Genomic DNA, 21,289 nt, shown 5'->3' on the forward strand with positions numbered 1-21,289 from the left:
TGGATGTTTGGTAACTCTAGATGGACCTATTCTCATGTTCTTAATTTGTGGCTACCTGTACAGTGCATACTCTGGCAACAAGTTCCAGAGCTTAACTATTCTTTGAGTGAAAAAATATTTCTTCCTATTTGTTGTACAAGGGCCATTCTATGTCAAGTGGTTTAGGCCTCCCCATTTGATCATCTTAGAAGTTGATGACATTTTTACTGGAAGTACAATAGGACATGCAATGAATATGTGCAAAGTCTCAGAGCAGGATCTCAATTTCTTCCAAAGTTAGGGGCATCGTTATTGGGGCCACTTTTTTCATTTCATGGAAGATAGTGAAAAAATGTCTTTTGGTTTAAGGTTGTGGAAAGGATAATTGCTCGACCATGCTAAAAGTCATATTTCTAGTACAACTTTTTGTGTAGAATCCAAATATACCAGTCAGATCATTGGGGCATGCTTTGGTGTATCACTGGGGGTCCACAAAATTGATGAAAAAGTTTGTCGTGGAATGCACAAGCAAATATTTGACAAAATATAACTACTGAACAGAAAGCATAAAACGGCTCAGATTTTAGGAACTGGAAGACACTACAGACAGTTACTGTTCCCTAAATTTTAGGCCCATTGCGCTTTTCTTTTATGAGATAATATAATGGTAAGAAAGATATGACACTGAGGAGCCATTTTGGTGGAAGGAACTTTGAAGCGATTAGAAGCTGAAGCTTATTCTCCTGACAAAGCTTAAGATAGCGAAACAGGGGCCCTGTCAACACCTTTTGCTGCACCCTGCCCACATAATGTATGGAAGAAATTCCTGCTGCAGATAAGTTTTGTTTCTTTCTTTGCTTTGTTTTGAGGGGACTTGATTACGCTATTTATTATGCTATTTATATGATCAAAAATTTGACTCAAGTAAGGAATGACTGCATAGAGTGGAGTTTTTCTAGACTGAGGATGTGTCTGCACCTTCAAACTTTTTTTGAAGCTGCTTTGTCTGGAGGATTGTATCTTTTATTAAATCCTACCGCGACACTGAGGTCTTTTCTCCATTTTTTTAAAAATTAAACCTGTGGCATTTTTCTCCTATTGTTATGTGGTACCTGAATGCATGATATAGTTGAAGAAAGATATGATTCAGTTTTCTACCTCAAGTATACTTGTTGCTTTCTTTATTGCTTTCTCTAACAGCTCCAGCCTGTCCAGGAACAAAAGCATGTCACAGCAGCAGCATTCATATTTCAGGGTGCAATACCTTGCCATCGATCTGAACACCCAGTTCCTCTGAAAACAAGGGGTGAATAATCCACTTATAGGCTTCTTTCAGCTGAACGATGTCATCTTTTTCCAAGGAAAGGCCCTGCTTTCTGAATTGCAAACAAAGCAAGAAATGACAGAAACCAATCTAATGGATTTATTCAGTGAAGGCAATGACAGAAGCATCAGTTCTAACTTTAGTTTACTTTGTTTGATATAGTGCTGTTTGGACAATCCATCGCAGTGGTTTACAAATGTAACATAATATAAAATAAGAGTTAGAAATAAAATGAAGAAATAAAGTTGCATCATTAAAGAATTAGTAGAAAATACAGACTGGTGCTGTAAATCTCCATGTATCAGCTAAGCGGAAGAATTCATTGCTGTTTTCTTTCCTACTTTGTTAAGTACCAAATACATCCTGAATTAAAAAGACTGAAGTTTTTTCTGAAATGGGTATATGAGGGTTCTAGATGAGAATAATTTGGTTGGTTTATTTATAGGTTTATATTCTGCACTATCAGTCTGTTTCTAGGTGGATTACAGAATAGTAATAAGGTATTTTTCTCTATCTGTCCTGGCAGGCTCACAGTCTGTCAATCACAACATAAGAACATAAGAAATGCCTCCGCTGGGTCAGACCTGAGGTCCATCGTGCCCAGCAGTCCGCTCACGCGGCGGCCCAACAGGTCCAGGACCTGTGCAGTAATCCTCTATCTATACCCCTCTATCCCCTTTTCCAGCAGGAATTTGTCCAATCCTTTCTTGAACCCCAGTACTGTACTCTGCCCTATTACGCTCTCTGGAAGCGCATTCCAGGTGTCCACCACACGTTGGGTAAAGAAGAACTTCCTAGCATTCGTTTTGAATCTGTCCCCTTTCAACTTTTCCGAATGCCCTCTTGTTCTTTTATTTTTTGAAAGTTTGAAGAATCTGACCCTCTCTACTCTCTCTATGCCCTTCATGATCTTGTAAGTCTCTATCATATCCCCTCTAAGTCTCCTCTTCTCTAGGGAAAAGAGTCCCAGTTTCTCCAATCTCTCAGCGTATGAAAGGTTTTCCATCCTTTTTATTAGACGTGTCGCTCTCCTCTGAACCCTCTCAAATAACGCCATATCCTTCTTAAGATACGGCGACAAATATTGGACGCAGTACTCCAGATGCGGACACACCATCGCCTGATACAACAGCAGGATAACTTCTTTCGTTCTGGTAGTAATTGATTATACCTAGCATTCTATTCGCTCTCTTAGCGGCCGCTGCGCACTATGCCGTCGGCTTCATTGTCACGTCCACCATTACCCCCAAGTCCCTTTCTTGGATACTCTCATTTAATAACATCCCTCCCATCGTGTAGTTGTACCTCGGGTTTTTGCTTCCCACATGTAATACTTTACATTTCTCAACGTTGAACTTCATCTGCCATCTCGTCACCCATTCCCCTGGTTTGTTCAAGTTCCTTTGCAATTCTTCGCAGTCCTCTTTAGTCCGAGCTCCACTAAATAGTTTGGTGTCGTCCGCAAATTTTATTATCTCATACTTCGTCCCTGTTTCTAGATCATTTATGAATATATTAAATAGCAGCGGCCCGAGCACTGAGCCCTGCAGGACACCACTCGTGACCCTCCTCCAGTGGTGGCCCTTTACTCCTACCCTCTGTTTCCTACCCACCAACCAGTTTCTGATCCATCTATGTACGTCTCCTTCCACCCATGGTTCTTCAGTTTCTGAAGTAGACGTTCATGAGGCACCTTGTCAAAGGCTTTTTGGAAATCTAGGTATATGATGTCTATGGGGGTCTCCTCTGTCCATCCGTTTGTTAATTCCTTCGAAGAAGTGCAATAAGTTAGTTAGGCACGATCTCCCCTTGCAGAAACCATGTTGGCTGGTTATCAGAAGTTTGTTTTTTTCAAAATGTTCATCTTTGTTTTCTTTTATCAGTGTTTCCGCCATTTTCCCCGGAACCAAGGTCAGACTCACTGATCTGTAGTTTCCCGGGTCATCTCTTGATCCTTTTTTAAAGATGGGCGTAACGTTGGCTATCTTCCACTCCTCCGGGATCAAGCCTGTTTTCAGGGATAAATTGTAAATTTGCTGCAGTAGTTCCACTATTTCCTCCTTTAGTTCCTTCAGAACCCTTGGATGGATTCCATCCGGACCCGGGGATTTGTCAGTTTATAATTTTTCTATCTGCCTGCATACGTCTTCAAGGCTCACTTCCATGGATGTTAATTTTTCTATTTGATCTCCCTTGAAGATTTGCTCAGGTTCCGGTATGTTGGTTGTGTCTTCATTTGTAAATACAGATGAAAAGAACATGTTAAGTCTTTCTGCCACTTCTTTCTCCTCCTTCACCACTTCCTTCCTGTCTCCGTCATCCAGCGGTCCCACCTCCTCCCTAGCCGGCTGCTTCCCTTTAACATATCTAAAGAACGGTTTGAAATTTCGTGCTTCCCTGGCTAGCCTCTCTTCATACTCTCTTTTAGCTTTTCGAACCACACGGTGACATTCTTTTTGATACTTCCTGTGCTCTTTCCAGTTCTCCTCAGTTTTGTCCTTTTTCCATTTCCTGAAAGAATTTTTTTTATTGCCTATCGCTTCTTTCACTATTTTAGTTATCCACGCCGGGTCTTTTGTTCAACTCTTTTTGCACCCCTTTCTGAATCTGGGGATATACAGATTTTGCGCCTCGCTCACCGTGTCCCTGAAAAAAGACCAGGCATGTTCTACTGTTTGCCATTTTTTTGGGAAGTGTTCCTAAGTTTCTTCCTTACCATTTCCCTCATTGCTTCGTAGTTTCCTTTCCTGAAGTTAAAAGTTGTCGCTATGGTTCTCTTTCCTTTCGGTATTCCAACCTCCACCTTGAATTTGATCAGGAGCAGGCTGGGATTTAACTCGTGACCTCAGGGTGCTGAGGCAGCAGCTCTAACCATACACCCTTCCAGAGAGAGGGATCTGCTTCACTAAGAGCCAACGGCCAGACTAGGCCAGGACTCTGCTTCTAGGGATGGTAGAGAACATAGATGCTGCAGAGGTTGGGGGAGCCCACTCATTAGACAACAGTGACTCCTATCTGCTGGATGTAAGTTACATGTTGCAAGGGGACTGAAAACAGGGGGGAAATGTGTGAGTAGGTTCAAATGAAGGCTCACAGCAGCAAAGCTCAATATAGGCCAGTTCCAAATGAGGTGGAAACCTAAAATAACAATAACAGGAGGAAACTACCAGGCAAAAAAGACATTGTATAAGAATTATGTTACACTTGGTATCTCACTGAAAGAAACCAATATATATTCAGGAAAACAGAGAAAACAAAGGTTATTATATTAAACTAAACCTTAAGTTTATATACTGCATCCTCTCCATAAAGATAGAGCTCAGCACGTTTTACAGGAACTTTAATAAAAGGAAGGAAAAACATAAGAATTACCGGTAGTGATTATAAAGAGGGTAGCGAGATTTACATTTTTGAGAAGAGCCAAGTTTTCAGATGTTTTCAGAATAATTGGAAGGAGCCCAGATTCCGCAGCAGGGCAGGAAGGTTATTGAGTCATATCCTCTAAATTATCTACCTGGCTTAGGGGCACATTTTATTAAAGAGAGTGAAGCCTTAATGTGCATTTAGGGCACAAGAAAAGGCTTACCGCAAAACACATTTTGGATTAGTCTGCCCATTAGTGCACATTAAGTGCAGGTTATTTATATTATTTTTAATATTTTTCGGAGGGGGAACAGCATGGGCATGGAAGAATTATTCAGTTAACACATTCACTAACTGAATCAGGCAGGCTTAACACAGGAGCACTTAGGGCCAGATTCTATAAACAGCGCCCACATTGTAGGTGTCGCTTGGCATGGTTGTCAATCAACTGCTAGGTGCCACTTATAGAATCATGCCTAGCAGCGCTTGGCATCCTAGAGGTAGGCGCCAGTGTATTAGGCCAGGGTTTACTTGCCTAAGTCAACCACGCCTACTCTCCACCCCCTAACCAGGCTTACTTCTCAGGTAGACATCACTGGGAGTCAGAGGGCGCCTCCACTTAGGTGTCGCTAGGCGTCCTAAGAGTTCTACATGGAACTCTTCATTGTTAGTTTATTTTATTGGCTGAAACTGTCACGGTCAATTACTAGTACTACTATTATTTATATAGCGCTACCAGACATACGCAGCGCTGTACAGAGTCACAAAGACGACAATCCCTGCTCAAAAAAGCTTACAATCTAAACAGACAAGATAGGGATGTCATGATACAGTTAAGGGGAACGGCTAATCTGCTGGCTGGGTTGGTGGGCAGTGGGGAATAGGGTTATGATTTGAAGGCTATATCAAAAAGGTGGGTTTTCATATCAATTACCACATCAATTTAAAAAAAAAAAAAAAGTTGTGCGCAGATTCCAAAGTTAAGTGTTGCTAGACATCCTTGATTAGGGCACCTAATGCAGGCATCCCATACAGGATCTGGCCCTTAGCACCTCCTACATAGGAAGTGGTAAGTGCTCCTGCATTAACATTTTTCAGGTAATGCACACTAATGTGAACAACAGCCAACAACCTGAAAAAAAAAATTGAAAAATGCCTTAATTAAGGCTGCATTAGAAATGGGCTTAGTGTGCAGTAAAGTCCTGCATTGAAATGTGCTAAGCCCATTTTCTAATGTGTTTTAGCAAAAGGACCCCTTAAGTTTGTAAAAGAGAACTACCCTAAACTAGTTTCCTATGCAATCCTCCCAGATCTCTCTCAAGGGTCATAGTAGAGCACTTTTCAATTATACCATTTCTGCAGAAAAAGTTGCATAACTGCAATAAACAGCTGGATGGATTTGTTTTCAGTGGCAAGACTGTCTTTCATAATTTTATATTAGAAACCTCCTTAGAGGGACTTCAAGAAATCCCCTCAGCCATACTACTGCTACTATTACTTATCATTTCTATAATGCTGCTAGACATATGCAACGCTGTACATTAAAACATGCAAGAGACAATTCCTGCTCAGTAGAGCTTACAAGCTAAACAACGGACAAACAGGTCTAGTGCCCAAAAATGTATCTGCCTGCCAGGTTTCTAACCCTAGGTGGGTGCACAAAAGTTCACTAACTTCTCCATCTAATCTAATCTTTGGATTTATCTCTCACCTTATCCCAAAAGGCCCAAGGTAAATTACACAAAGAAACCAGAAAAACACAGAGAATTACAATCAAAGTTACAATAAAACTCAATCTGAATCATAAATCAAATACGTTTTTTAAAAGATACAATTTTAAATATTTTCGAAAAGAACAGAAGATAGATGTTTGATATGCAAAGGTAGCCAAAAAGACTCAGATACTGTGGAAAACCAACTGTAATGAAATAACACTTCCACAAAAGTCAGATGTACACTGTCTGAAAGTATATAAAGTTCAAAGTGCAGGTTGAGACATCCGTTAAGTTGATAAGGTGTTTTTTTTTCATCTATCATTCAGTACATTCATTTTTTACACTCTAAAACAGTGCAGTGTCTTTTTAGTCTAAAGAGGTTTTTTGAGCCAGTGAGGTGAACGCTCCACCACCTTTATTCCACCACTGTGGAGGTGGGAGGGCCCTTGTCTGAGGCTTTTTCATCCATTGAGAATGGATGTCTCAACCTGCACTTTGAACTTTATATACTTTCAGACAGTGTACATCTGATATACAAAGGTAGACCTTTCCAAATTTTCACTACCTGATAAGGAAAGTTTTACCCCATGCTCTGCATTAACTATGCCAAAATTCAACACTTTCCAAGCTATCTCTACCCATTCATTTCCAAGTTTCCAAGTTTATTCTTTATTGATTTTCCAAACGTCAATAATGCAAGACACAAATATATCATGCAATGGCCAATAATAAATATTCAATAAATAGTCACTTATGAGTGAAGCTGTTCAGTCAAACAGTCCAAAATCTGGAGCTACACTCTTATACTCATCTTACATAAAAAGTGAGAATAAATAAAAATTCAGTCTTATAATAGCATTCCAGTGCAACTTCATTCAACTTAGAGTGTTTTCATAGTTGGAAGTATGGTAAACTACTTCCAACTATGAAAACACTCTAAGATGAATGAAGTTGCACTGGAATGCTATTATAAGACTGAATATTTATTTATTTATGTATTTATTCTCACTTTTTATATAAGATGAGTATAAGAGTGTAGCTCCAGATTTTGGACTATTAGACACAAATATATAACATATAATAAGTCAATAAAAGCACAACTTACAAATGTACAGAAAAAATTATTTTATCCCCCCACCCACCCAATGCTTAATCGATAAAACACAGAAACATAGACTTTTCCAATAACCTTACCCTGTTCAGATTAATACTATCCTCCCATCCTCCTCTCAAGTTTCTAAGTTTATTCTCTGTTTGACATATCGACCATCAACAAGTATCTTGTTGGTTTACAATCCTATATAATAAAACCCTAAGTGCACATGCGCACTTAGGATTTCGTGTTCCCTGCCGCTGTGGTGTGTGATCCGTGGCAGCCAACCCAGCGGCAGGGAACATTCTGGCCACTCCCCTCCTCCCGCCCTCACTCACCCTGGAAGCCAGGCAAGCTCTCTCCCTGCCCGCGTTCTCGGCAGGGAACACACTTCGGCCCTCACTCACCGCTGCCGCCGCCACTGCTGCTGATCCTCCTGTAAAGAGCAGCCTGCGATGGTGGCCGGCTTTAGCGAACCTCGCAGGCCGCTCTCCAACTCGGTAGCACGTTCCCTCTGACGCGATTCCATGCGTCAGAGGGAACGTGCTACCGAGGCTGGAGAGTGGTCTGCGAGGTTCGCAAAAGCTGTCCACCATCGCAGGCTGCTCTTTACAGGAGGATCAGCAGCGTGAGAGGAGCCGCCGCCGGCACTTTTAAAACTTGAAACAAAAACCTTCAGCTGCAGCAGGCCAGCCCGCGGGAAGGGAAGGGGGAGGGGCCGAACGGAGCAGGCCAGATCGCATTAAGAGAAGGGAGGGGCCGACGGAGCAGGACAGCTCACAGTAAGAGAAGGGAATTGCTTCACAGGGACCTGGAGGGGAAGGGAAATACTGCTGCTGCTTCTGCAAAGGAAAGTGGGGGGGGGGAGAAGGGAGTGGGGGTTGGGGGGGGGAAATTCTGCTACTACTTCACAGGGACCTGGAGGGGAAGGGAAATACCGCTGCTGCTTCTGCAAAGGAAAGTGGGGGGAGGGGGGGAGGGACAGAAAACAATACAGACAGACAAAGGAGGCCAGGGAGAGAGACAGACAGAAATAAAGACAGACAGGGGACCAGAGAGACAGACAGACAAAGGGTGCCAGGGAGAGAGAGAGAAAAATAGCAGGAGGGAGAGAGACAGAAAGAAAGGAAGAAAGAGACAGGAGCAGGGAGAGAGACATAAAGAAAGAAAGACAGACAGGCATATATTCTAGCACCCGTTAATGTAACGGGCTTAAACACTAGTACTAAAATAAAACTACACTTTTAAAAGAAAGGGGATCCTTTACTAAATATAACATAAGTGACTGACAAGACATAGACAGACTTGGTACGTGAGATACTGGGGTTAAGGCTATAAAAAAATACATGGAAGAAAAAAATAAAATTTATAAAAGGAAGGTAAGAAGGGGAGGGAAAGAAACAGAGAGGGGGGAGTCACTTCTTAAAAGTGGCATTCTTTCGTCATTGGTCTTAAGTGGAGTTGTCAGGAGAAAAGGTCCTATCTCATATTTGATAAGCATCCCAGAATAAGAATTTTTTGATTTATCTGTGAGAGTCAACAACAGGCCTCACTTTCCCATTACTGATACCTGAACCCTGCATATGAGTAACCACAGGAGTGGAAGTTATAACGGAACTGTTTTCATTTGGAAGGAGGAGAGGCAACTGACCATTTCATCTCCCTGCTTATCCCCTATGACGAGATATTATAAGGCTTTGAACTGGAGAAGCTTCACCATTGGAGAAGTCTTATATTTCTCCTCTTTCAACCATGTTTACCCAGCACATAAATTACAAAGGCCTGAAAGCTCTTTGAACTAGATATGCACAGTGATAGTTTCTGGTCCACGTGTGCAAGAAAGACAACAAAGCCAGCGACACTAAGTTGAAGAGAGAGAGAGAATGTGATGGAAAAGGACTTGGGGCTGAGAGACAGTGGGATGTATGGGCTGAAGGAAAGGGACCCTGGTAAGTATGGCCTTGGAGGAGAGACACACACTCACACAGCTGGAATGGGTTAAGAAGTAGGCAAAGGAGGTGAAAAAGAGTGATGGAGATGGATTAGGAGGTGGAAAAGAATGGTGGGAACAAGCTGAGGACACATGAAAACTTTTGAAAAGGATCCAAACATTTGAGAAGATTGGGAATCTCCTTCTGTTTATTTCCTTTTCTGTTCTTTTCTTTCAAGATTGTAGTTCTATCTCTTTTTCCTTTTGTTTCTGTACATCCAATATGTATTGTTATATTTGTTAATTTAATTATTTTTAATGTACACCACCTAGAATTCAGATTAGGTGGAATAACAAATTTTAAATAAACTTGGAAACTTTAAATGAATAACCACTATGTCTGCATGAAGGTTCTGTCATTGCTCAGGACACACGTGAAAAAGAACACATAGAAAGGGATGGGGAATATTGTCAGACCCACAGTGTGCAGGAACTGAAACCACTCTGTTTTTTTACTTTGTAGTGAATTGGGGTCTCTTTAAAAACATTTGCTAGTTCTTCTGCTTTGAATTCTACTTACACAGAAGCTTAAATGTCACCCAAATTCAACAGAGCAAGTACCACCCCTCATTCCCATCCTTGAGGGAAATATATGAAAGGATATCAAACCAGGGAAGTTATAGTAGAATTGTGGTAGAAAAATTCCCTAACTAAATTACTCACCCCATTTCCTGTCTTACCAGCAACCACGCTGCATGCTGCAGGTCATTAGTCACACCCAGAGAGGAAAAAAGGGAAGAGAAAACACAAACATGTAAAAATCAAAGCTAAGTGACTGAGCATTTCACACAGATTTTCACAAACCAGGGCAGAAGAACATTCACTTACAACTTCCTGAGTGCAAGTCGTCAGATGACATAGCTATTCTCATGCATGGAAATTTACTTACCTCCACTGGTAGTTTGTTGTAACTATCATTTTATAAAACAGTGCAAAACATAGAAGAGCCAATGGGGCTCATTTTCAAAGCACTTAGACACACAAAGTACTATAGGTGCTTTGACAATGAGCACTTAGACACACAAAGTACTATAGGTGCTTTGAAAATGAGCCCCTATATCACCTACAAGTAGTGCACACGTAGGAGGTCCCTCCAACTCCAGCTCTCACTCTCACCCTCACCGTCATCCTCAATCATTCACGAGCTTCTCAGACTGTGGGCTAAGACCTTGAATGGGGTCATGAAATTGATACTTGGGGTCACAACCAGGGCAGGCCCTCATTAAAGACAACAGAGGCCCATGCTTAATTAGCTTTTGGTGGCCACCTGAATGGGATCAAAACCATAGCCAGACTGAAAACCAGAGGTCATTATACGATTGATATATTTAAATATCCTAAGAGGAGCCCTTAAGACAATCAGATCTATTCATTCATTCTATTGATTCAAGTGGTTATATTTTATGTAAAAAGTAATTGAATTCAAAGATGAGCCAATGAAAAGTAGTTAGGATTGAAGGCCAGACAGCTGATGCTACTTTTCACACATTTCACTCTTGTGCATATTCATCCAGGTGTGTCTTATATCCGAGTACATATTTTTCAGTGGAAACAGTTGAAAAGGGAAAGTATTTCCCCCACCTAACCAATTGTATGACAATTTATGTCTGTCTGTGAGCTTTGTATTTGACACCCCATATATTTAGTTATAATTTTACTTTTTTTGTACGTCGGTCGCTTAGATATCTGATAAGCGGGATATCAAATTTTAAATAAACTTGAAGAATACATGAAATATCCAAGAGAGATCCAGAGCAGATGCAGGTAACCAGAAAGGAACAACACTGAACAGATTGGACAAAGCAGGAGAAAGCCCAAGAGTGATTTGAGCTGAGCAAGACAAGCCCATAAAGTTTCATAGAACCGAGACAAAAGCTTAACAAACACAAAAACCACTCCAGAAAGTACCATAACTTCAAACAGGGGAGACAGAGAAGATCTAATAACTTACCTCACTTTAATAGCACAAGGTTCTGCATGGAACAGCAGGTAAAGTCCTAACCATTAGAGAATGACACGGTGGCTGATACCCATGGCTAGCTGTGGGTAACCCGCCGAAACGGGGAGTGAAAAAAATAGTAGTCGCCGTGGAGATGGGACAAGGCTCTGTGGAGCGATGAATGGTCTTGTCTCTGCAGTGAAGAGAACCTGTGCGGTCACGGATCGTGTGGTCCATGAGCCCCCTCCCACCTGATCGCCGCGTCCTGCCATCTCCCTCCCTCTCTCACCCTCGCCTTATGTGCTGAATTTTATTGTTCTTTTCCCAGCGGCACGCTTTCAACAAGTCGCGCGCGGGCACAGCTGCTTCTGTTGAATCTTCTCCTCTGACACAACCAGAAACAGGAAGTTGCGTCAGAGGAGAAGATTCAACTGAAGCAGGTCCTACCCAAATAAGTGTCAGTCACCGGGGTCCACCACTATCTGGATAGTGTTGGAGTAGTCCAGGGGCAGAGCCAAAAAGTTATTCAGAGCTGGCACCCCAGATAACAATCCAGTATTTTGGACAGTTAAATTGTGGTACCAGCCCTGCCTGGACAGTTTCTGCTCTATCTTATACCTGGATATTCAGCGCTGGTACCCCGGTACAGCCCAGCAATGAATATCCAGAAAAATATTCAATTGCCGCAGTTAGTATTTGAAGTCAATCCTGACTATACTGTTTAAATATCAGGGGGAAAGTTTATAGTCAGGTGTTCAATATATAATTTTTAAACTGATAATTCGTGTAAATGTGTGGTTGCAAGGAGACACGGGAATAGGGTTATCAGATTTTATGTACGTAAAATCCGGACCTATAGACCTGCCCCCCCCCGGCCTGCCCAGTTCCACCCATCTCTGCTCCATTACGCCCACACCATGCCCCAGCCTCGCTCCACTCCCCTCAGCCTGCTCGTCGGGAGGCAGGGCTTCCACGCATACACAGATGCGATGATATCACCGCATTGCATCCACGCATGCCCCATCCAACACGACCTGCTTTTCAAAATCCAGACAAAGTGCTAGGTTTTGAAAAGCCGTCCGGACACGCCCTCTAATAAGAGGACATGTCTGGGTAAATCCGAATGTCTGCTAACCTTACACGGGAATATCCAGCAGATGTGAGAGTGTGCGCATTTAATGTTTTTATTACATGTATGTAAAATATCTGAGCTGCACAAAAACACTTAAATGGAAAATAAAAGTTAATTTAAAGGTGCTTCTCATCAAATGAAAACTGAAAACATATTTTTAAAAAACATAAATGGACAACACTTGAACCTGAAGCCCATTCTCTTGTTTCACTTCAGACCAGGTGAAATGTGAATTGTGTGAACTGCAGTAAAATATCGCCCTCTACTGAGGCACACTGGAATAAGTCACAGTGTACTTACAGTAGAATTTCAGCTAACCGGCATTCAATGAACTGACACTCTCAACCAAGTGGCAAAAAAACTGTCGGCAAAAAAAAATTATCTCCTGACCCAATAATCTCCCCCCCCACCCACTCCAGCTCCAGCACAGCAGTCACCAATCTTCCACCCTCTCTCCGTTCCCAGAGCATCAGAGCCAGTCCTGACAACCCCCTCACTCCCTCCAATCCCAAAGCAGTAAAACCAGTCCTGACAATCTCCTCCATCCCTGAAGCAGCACAGCCAGTCCTGACAACTGCCCTCCCTCCCTCAGATAACCAACGATGTGGCAGCAGCCAGCAAGCAGAGAAAGCGCCAGTAAACACGTAGCTTTTGGCTAGACCCGGCAGGGCTTTTCCTCTGCCGCGTCACCCTGTTTTATCTTGGACCCAGCCTTGCTTTGGTCAGAATTAAGGTCCCAAAGATATGCATCTTTTGCATGTGCAGATAAACTATTTGATTGCACAAGAGCTTAAACTTGTACTTGCTGAAATTAAGAAAGAATCTGCAGGATTAACAAATTGACATGAGGAGCTGACGAGAGAGGACAATCTTGAGGAGCAGCTTGGCAAGATAAAACAGCGAGGTACAGAATTTTTGCATATATACCCCGCAGATGTCTACAACCCGTGGGAAAGCACTGGTTTTGTAGGTAAAACTATAGATAGCCCCCATCTTTGTACATAACCCATGGCTGTGTATTATCCACAATTCTAATAAATTCTAACATTTGACTCTGTAATATAAACTCTGAACACTTGGTTGGTTAAAGTACTCTTAACCTATTATTTTGTAGGTAAAATCATGTTTTGCCCGCACTTGTGCAGCAAAATATAAAATCATGCATTCTCTGCAGGGTACACAGAAACACGGGGACTGACGCTATTTGAGATTTTTTTGGAAGACTTGAAGAATAGATCTCCTAAGCTCAATTTGCACTTTCGTGTGTGCTAGGGAAAGGGAATGGAGACTTGTATACCGCCTTTTTGTGGCTTTGGCATTTCAAAGCTGACATTCAAAGCGGTGGGCACTGGAGGATTAAGTGCTTTGCCCAGGGTCACAAGAAGCAGCACCAAAATTTGATCTCACAACCTCTGGGTACAGTGAGCCACTAGTGAGCCACAGCCCTTCCTCAAATTAACAGTTTATCAGGACTGAGAGAAGACAGTCCAGAATATTCTCAGTCACTGATAGAAGATATCAGGAATATTCCTTCAGTAAATAAATAAATAAACATTAGCCCATCTGAAAAGTTTAATAGCACAGTTGTTTTTCGAGGTACAATAAATCCAAAATAAACACCAACTGCCTTCTAGAATGCATACGACTGCAGCCTAAGCTGCTAGCGGACAGCCTTTTACAAACAGAAGTGAAACAATATAGCATTTCATATATACTGTGCAAATACTGTAAAGTCCATGGACATGGATTGCATGCAAAAAAAAAAAAAAAAAAAGAAGAAGAAGGTAAAATCCATGAAAATTCTTACCTCTCTGACTGACAGCTGTGCTGGGAGAGACACAGAGAACATAAAGCTAGTAAACTGATAGCCTGCAGAGCAAACCTTCTCACATACCTGCAAAAGAAAAATGTCTTTTTGAAAACTGGCCTCCATCAATAAGGTTAAAATCATTCATGGTGTTCCATAGCGTGCCTGTAATTAGTCACATTCAGGGGAGCCATTCCTAGAAGAAGGATGTACATAGGCAATTCCATACTCTACACACATTATGGGGAAAATCTTTTATATACAAGTTTTCATTTGCTGGGGAATTGGATAAATGCACCCAAATTTCAGCGCACAAACACATTCAGGTCATTCCATGTCAAGTGGTCCAGAACTCCCCACTCGACCATTGCTGAAATCGCTAAATATTTTTCAGGACTACATTGGGACCTCTAATGAAGATATCCAAAGTTTTGGGGCATGATGTTAACCAGGCCCGCATCCAGGCCCAGAGTTAGGGGCCCCTTTATTTGGGACGCTTTTTTTGTATCTGTGGAAAATGTGAAGTGTGGATCCTCCTTGAAATTGGAGCAGTTGGCATGGAATTATGCATTCCACAGGGGCTGAAATGGCAGATCAGCACAGAAATACTTACATGCCCAGTTACAGGATCATGCAGAGCAGCTGTTCCCATGGGAGGGGTATGCTGGGGCAGAGGCATTCTGGAAAAGTGTGCATAGTACTACACAATACCACAGATGTGTATGCAACTTGTATGAAAGGATTTATACCTGATTTTGGTTGGACTAAGTCCTGGCACCCAAAAGAGCGTACATCCCAGAGCACCCTTTACAAAACAGTGTTGGGTGCCAAAAAATACAGAATCTAGCCCTTGGATTATGATATGTGGAAATGGTTTCTAAGTCCTGGATTGCAATTCATAGTTATTCTACAGAATGTGCAAATAAAATACTTAGTACCCCTTTGTATTAGATGATGGGAAAGCTTCTTCAACAATAAACTGGACTGATTTACTAAACGTCAAAATGCTTGGTTCTTTGGATTACATGGTGCTATAATGACTGAATTTTGTAAAGAGGAGTTGATTCTTCATGGATTACACATATTGAAATAGCCAAAATTATTTTTAATGACAGTCCTCTTGTTTATAAATAACACCTCAAACAAATGTGCATTAAATCTGATGCTTTTGATTAATGAAACCACAAAAGAAGAACAGGAAATAGTTAAATGTATGATGGAAATACAGTTTGAAATATTGAAGGTTGAAGATAGTTTTGAATAAAAAACCCCCACAAAACTAAAGACATTCAAGAGGGATGAGCAGGAATTTAAAACTGGAGTTGCATAACTTATGAAAGAAAAAGTGTGAAAAATATGCAACAGAAGCTATTCTTTGATGTGCTATCTGATAGCTCTTTAAGTAGTGGAGAAGAATTTTATGAAGAACCTTTTGCGGATCGGGAACAAAGATTCCATCAAAGACATGGAGAGCATGAGGGTTCCAAGCACGATTACGCCTGTTCACATGTTCACTATGCAAACTCAATCAACCATTATAAATTTATTTCATGTATCACTGACAGACTCATATTTTTTTTTTTTTATTAGGATTTTATATACCGCCTATCAAGGTTATCTAAGCGGTTTTACAATCAGGTACTCAAGAATTATTACATAAAGACCTGTCTTTTACACACATAAAAGTTCTTCATTAAATTATTCTCTAAACATATGCCTGCAATGCAGGGGGCACTAGCAAGCCTTCCAATTGTACTCATATATTTCCATTTCTGCTGGACTATTCCTTTCATTCACAGCACGTGATGTTCTGCATCTCACACCTATATTCTATGGTGCTGTTTATTATTTATTGTGGTTTATTAACTGCCTTTATGAAGAGATTCACCCAAAGTGGTGTAAAACAGGTACAGTTAATATAAAACTTATAATTTTGTTAACAGTTTAACAATAGTAAAATGACCAAAAATAAACATAAAATACAATCAAAGAAGTAAACTTGGGAACAGCAAATTGAAACTTAATAGGACGACCATGAAACAGTATCAAAAACATACACATTTAACAGCACTGAAATTCAAATTAGAAAATGACACGGAGACAATTTTTTCCCTGTCTCTGTGGGAATTCATTTTCCCATCCCGGCGAATTCTTTTCCTTTCCCTGCCCCATTCCTGCAAGCTCTGTCTTTATCTGCAGAAGCCTTAAACACTTTAAAATCATAAGTGTTCGAAGTTTGTGCGGGTAAGGCAGAGCTTACAGGAATGGGGCCGGGACAAGGACAGCGACAAAACCTGCGGGGACGGGACAGGGAAATTGAGTTCCTGTGGGGGCGGTGAAAAATTGTCCTCTTGTCATTCTCTAATTCAAATAACAGAGATATAATACGAGGGGGTCACTGAAAAATTCTCAGCCTAACCAAGAAGAGAATGATGTGGAGCCATGAAACTTACAAGTTATTCCACACTTTTCTTGATATTTTTCGTTTCAATTATATCAAATGAAATTAAAAGTGTCAAGAAAAGTGTGCAGTAACTTGTGAGTTTCATGGCTCCACATCATTCTCTTCTTGGTTGGACTGAGAACTTTTCAACAGGCTCTCGGTCAATGTCAGCACAATACCTATAGGAACTCATTAGAACAGGGGTGCCCACACTTTTTGGGCTTGCAAGCTACTTTTAAAATGACCAAGTCAAAATGATCTACCAACAATAAAATTTTAAAAAACACAAAGCACACTGTAGGCAGAGAAAATGTTAATTATCATTTTTATTCGGGTTTTTTTCCAGAGGTCAAGGCAGATGACTTTAAAATATGCACTGTCACCTCAGTAACAACTATACAAAAATAGACAAATATACCCCCTCTCTTTTTACTAAACCGCAATAGCGGTTTTTAGCGCAGGGAGATGTGCTGAATGCCCTGTGCTGCTCTCGATGCTCATAGGCTCCCTGCGCTAAAAAACACTATTGCAGTTTAGTAAAAGGGAGCCATAGTGCAAAATATAGACAGCTGATATAAATTCTCAAAACGGCCACATTTCGATCACTAAATTGAAAATAAAATCATTTTTCCTACCTTTGTTGTCTGGTCATTATTCGAATCATTTTGGTCCCAGGCTCTGGTTGTTTTCTGATAATTTGCTTGCCAGAGTCTCCTGCCCATTTGTTGTTTTCTTCTTTCTCCATGCTAACCATCCATCTTCCATCTCTGTCCTCCTCTTCCGTTTCCCTTCCCTCCCCCAGAAGTCTGGCATCTTTCCTTTTTATCGTCTCCATCCACAGATCCACCTTTTTCTCAACTACCCTTTCATCCAGCATCTCTCCATCCTCCCCACCACTCTAGGGTCCACCATCTCTCCCTTTCTTTTCCCAACTACCCTCCTATCCAGTATCTCTATCCCCCCTTCACCATCCCTTGTATCCAACTTCTTCCCTTTCTGTTCCTTCCCTCCCTAAATCCCATTGTCCACCATTTATCTCCCTCTCCTCTGTTTTTAGACACATTTCTTCCCTCCAAAGTCCGGCATATGCATGTCTCTCTGAACCCCCTTCCCTCCCTCCCTCCGTGTACTTCTACACCAGGGCCCTCCTCCCCCGAAGGCCTGCACCATCCCCCCCGAAGGCCTGCACCATTCCCCCTGAAAGTCTGCACCCCACCCCTGAAGGCCTGTACTACCCCCCTGAAGGTCTGCACCCCACCCCTGAAGGCCTGCCTATCCCTCCTGAAGTTCTGCCTGTCCCCTCTGAAGTTCTGCACCCCACCCCTGAAGGCCTGCCTGTCCCCCCCAAAGGCCTGCACCACCACTCCTGAAGGCCTGTCCCCCCACCAAAGGACTACCCCCCCGGAAGGCCTACGTGTTCCTCCCTGACCTTCCGCACTTCCATTTACCTAATTCCAGCAGGGAGTAGCCTGTAGAGAGGATCGCCGGTACTTTAGGTATCCTTGCAGGTTGCCATAGGCTTCACGAGCTGTCTTCCTTCTGCCGTGGTCCCGCCCCTCCTCTGAGTCAGACGCAGGATCGCGGCAGAGGGAAGACAGCTCCTGAGGCCTATGGCAACCTGCAAGGATCGCTAAAGTACCGGCAATCCTCTCTGCAGGCTGCTCCCTGCTGGAATTAGGTAAAGGGATGTGTGGGAGGCCAGGGAGAAAGCCGGACAACACAGCACTTCCCGACTGACCCTCCTCCCTCGCCCTCTAAAGCAGGAGCGGAAGCGGACAGACAGCAAGAGGCAGCGCTGCCTATCCTGCTTTAGGGGGTGAGGGTCAGTCACTGAATTGGGAGGCTGATTTTTTTTGGGGGGGTTTAAAATTGTATCGATTCACCTGAAGTGAATCGATTTGAATCAGGCAGCACTATTCCCAACCTCGGCTCTTACCACAACAGCGCCCTGTAGTAGGACACTATTTCCAACCTCAACTCTTACCACAACAGCGCCCTGTAGTAGGGCACTAAGCTCCATCCCCCGCCAACCTTCTAACCCCACCCTGCCAGCACTCTGATTGGCCAGCGTTCTTCAAGAGGCAGATTAATTACACGAGAAGGGAATTATGATTGGCTGACGTTCTCCACAAGGCAGTTTAATTGCACACCGGTCAAGAGGGGAAAAAAGAGAAGGGGAAACCGCATGGCTCCGCGATCAACTCAGGTTACCTGAACGATCGACCGATCGATCGCGATTGACATATTGGGCACCCCTGCATTAGAACATTTAAATAACATAGATATGACACTAATGCTTTTCTACATTAAGACTTACCATATAGTCCAAGAGCCAAGTGCAGATACATAGATGGGGACAAGATGAGTGGTACAGAGTCCATTGGGGATAAATAGATAGGTGGCTAAACTCAAGGCACGTTCTTTGAAAGATTAAACAAGATATAAGGAACTGATCTAAGCAAAAGTGTATGTAGCAGGTACAGAATGAGATATAGTCAGTCACCGTATGTATTAAAGACAGGAGAGGATCCAAGCTTTCATCCACTTCCTGAAGTAGAAATAGTCTTAAATTGGATGTAGCCCAAAATTCTATAACATAGGGGTTACTCCTGAGAAGGCTCGCTGGCAGGTATCCCATTGTACAATTACTTTTGATGAAGGTACAAACAGTGATGCTCTTAGAGAAGAACATAAAGAATAAGTTAGCTCTTTACACACCTTTGAGACCTTTAAGTACTCTGACCCATTATTCTGAGGACCTTGAAAATCACACGCAGAGTTTTAAATTTAGCCCTGTAAGTTACTAGTAGCCAGTGTAGTTTCTGGTGGAAACCTGAAGATGAACTTGAACTGAAGAGGCTGTCATCAAAAACGATTTTTTTTTACACTATAAATTGACCTTGGACATGTGGAAAGACTCACCTTTCTTACAAAATCCTTCTGACAGAACTCTTGGAGAATTCCCAAGCATATGGTACACGTGGCAGGCTTCTGCTCTTGGAGAGCAGCACCTCCATCACCACTCAGAGTGCTCAGCTCCTCGTCCCCTCTCTCCTTTAGTCGCAGCTTTTTGCTTGGTGGCCCATCTGCTTCCTTGTTTGCCTCATCCTGAGACTCAGTCTCTTGGCCAGTGTTCAGGAAAGCGTGCAAGTCTCTGGACAAATCCTAAATGACAAGGCAATTCACTCAATGCACATACCCAGACAAAAGGGGCACAAACCTGCTAAACTCTCCCGTATATGAACATTAATGAAAATTTGTCAACAGACTATGGTACCAGCATCTAGGCAAAAAGTATACAGAGATTTGATTTTGCTTGTTGCATTTCTGCCTATTTCCCCAAAGCGGGCACAGCATGAAATGTTTACATTGCCTAGCAATACTAGATCTATTCTCTTGTATACATCCTGCTTCTTTTTATGGTGATTAAAAGGTGCACAGTAAAACAAGTCATGATATCTAAGTGACACTCTCCCTGGGTTGTTTGCTATCCTGTGGCGACGTGCTCAGAAGGTGCTGCAGGCTGCCTCTGCTCTAACTCATAGCTGAATCTGAGAGAAGAGACTTGCCTCAAGAAGCCAGTCCTCCAAATGCTGAAATCTTTGGGCTGCCAGTTGGACTGATTCTCAACCTCCACAGAACCACGCGTGCAAAGTGTGTATGTGGGGGGGAGGCAAAATCGCAGTTAGCACCTTGAAGAGCCTTGCTGAACGCCCTGTGGATGCCTAAAAGCCTGTGCTCAAGCCCCTGCGAATCAGTAGGTGAGCTAAGCAACAAGGGATATGGATCCCCAAACTCCACAAAGTGTTCTGCAGGCTAGCCACACAGGTCTCCAAGGAATTAACCTGCCAGCTGCAGACCCAAGTCTATTTCTTCTCCAGGCATGTAGAGCTTTTCCCCACATTGAGGAGCTTGGTGCACTAAAAGCTGCAAAAAAACAAACAAACACCGAATATAATAAAGAAATATACAGAGCAGATCAGAAAGACACCTTCTGGCTCGTGTGCAGAAAGAAAAACTGAAGGGGACAGCAGAGTCCTCTGGTTTTGAAAACCTGGATTGGATTCCTTCTGCATGGCTCATGAGTATGGGGAGAATACCCTGCTGTCTAGAATGACATACCTATTGCACTAGAAATACCCCTTATAATTTATATTGAGCCCTCAATAATACCCCCAAAACCTACTATACCTACCTGTCTACCACCCCAATAGTCTTTATGGCTGCAGGTGGCACCTATATGACAGTATAGTAGGATTTTGGTGGCCTCACAATTTCCAATTTAGAGTGACTTATGGGCCTGGGTCTTCCTTTCTATGGCTCACTAGCCCACCCAACAGGCTTTCCCATACCAGGTGCTGTTCTAGAGACAGGTATGGACTGTTTCATTCAGATCTTTATGGGGTGAGAGGAGGTTAGTGACCACTGAGGGAGTGTGTGTGTGTGTGGGGGGGGTGTCATAACTTATTCTCTCCAGTGGTCATCTGGTCAGTTTAAGCACATT

At 42.4% G+C, this 21,289-nt stretch overlaps 1 protein-coding gene across 3 annotated transcripts in view; it reads right to left on the reverse strand.

The window, feature by feature from the left end:
• Nucleotides 1-21,289, reverse strand: part of PUS10 (pseudouridine synthase 10) — a 74,944-nt gene that overhangs the window by 45,257 nt on the left and 8,398 nt on the right. For all 3 annotated transcript variants that reach the window (XR_004538754.1, XM_033937076.1, XM_033937077.1), the window contains exons 3-6: nucleotides 19,708-19,950; nucleotides 14,343-14,429; nucleotides 10,128-10,162; nucleotides 1,244-1,355 (exon numbers count right to left, since the gene is read on the reverse strand). Coding sequence is in view for 2 of the 3 variants with exons in the window: in XM_033937076.1 (XP_033792967.1) it covers nucleotides 1,244-1,355; nucleotides 10,128-10,162; nucleotides 14,343-14,429; nucleotides 19,708-19,950 (477 nt within the window). In the remaining variant the exon portion in view is untranslated. The remainder of the gene's footprint in view (nucleotides 1-1,243; nucleotides 1,356-10,127; nucleotides 10,163-14,342; nucleotides 14,430-19,707; nucleotides 19,951-21,289) is intronic.

Source organism: Geotrypetes seraphini, chromosome 3, assembly GCF_902459505.1.
Source record: "Geotrypetes seraphini chromosome 3, aGeoSer1.1, whole genome shotgun sequence".
Taxonomy (NCBI): domain Eukaryota; kingdom Metazoa; phylum Chordata; class Amphibia; order Gymnophiona; family Dermophiidae; genus Geotrypetes; species Geotrypetes seraphini.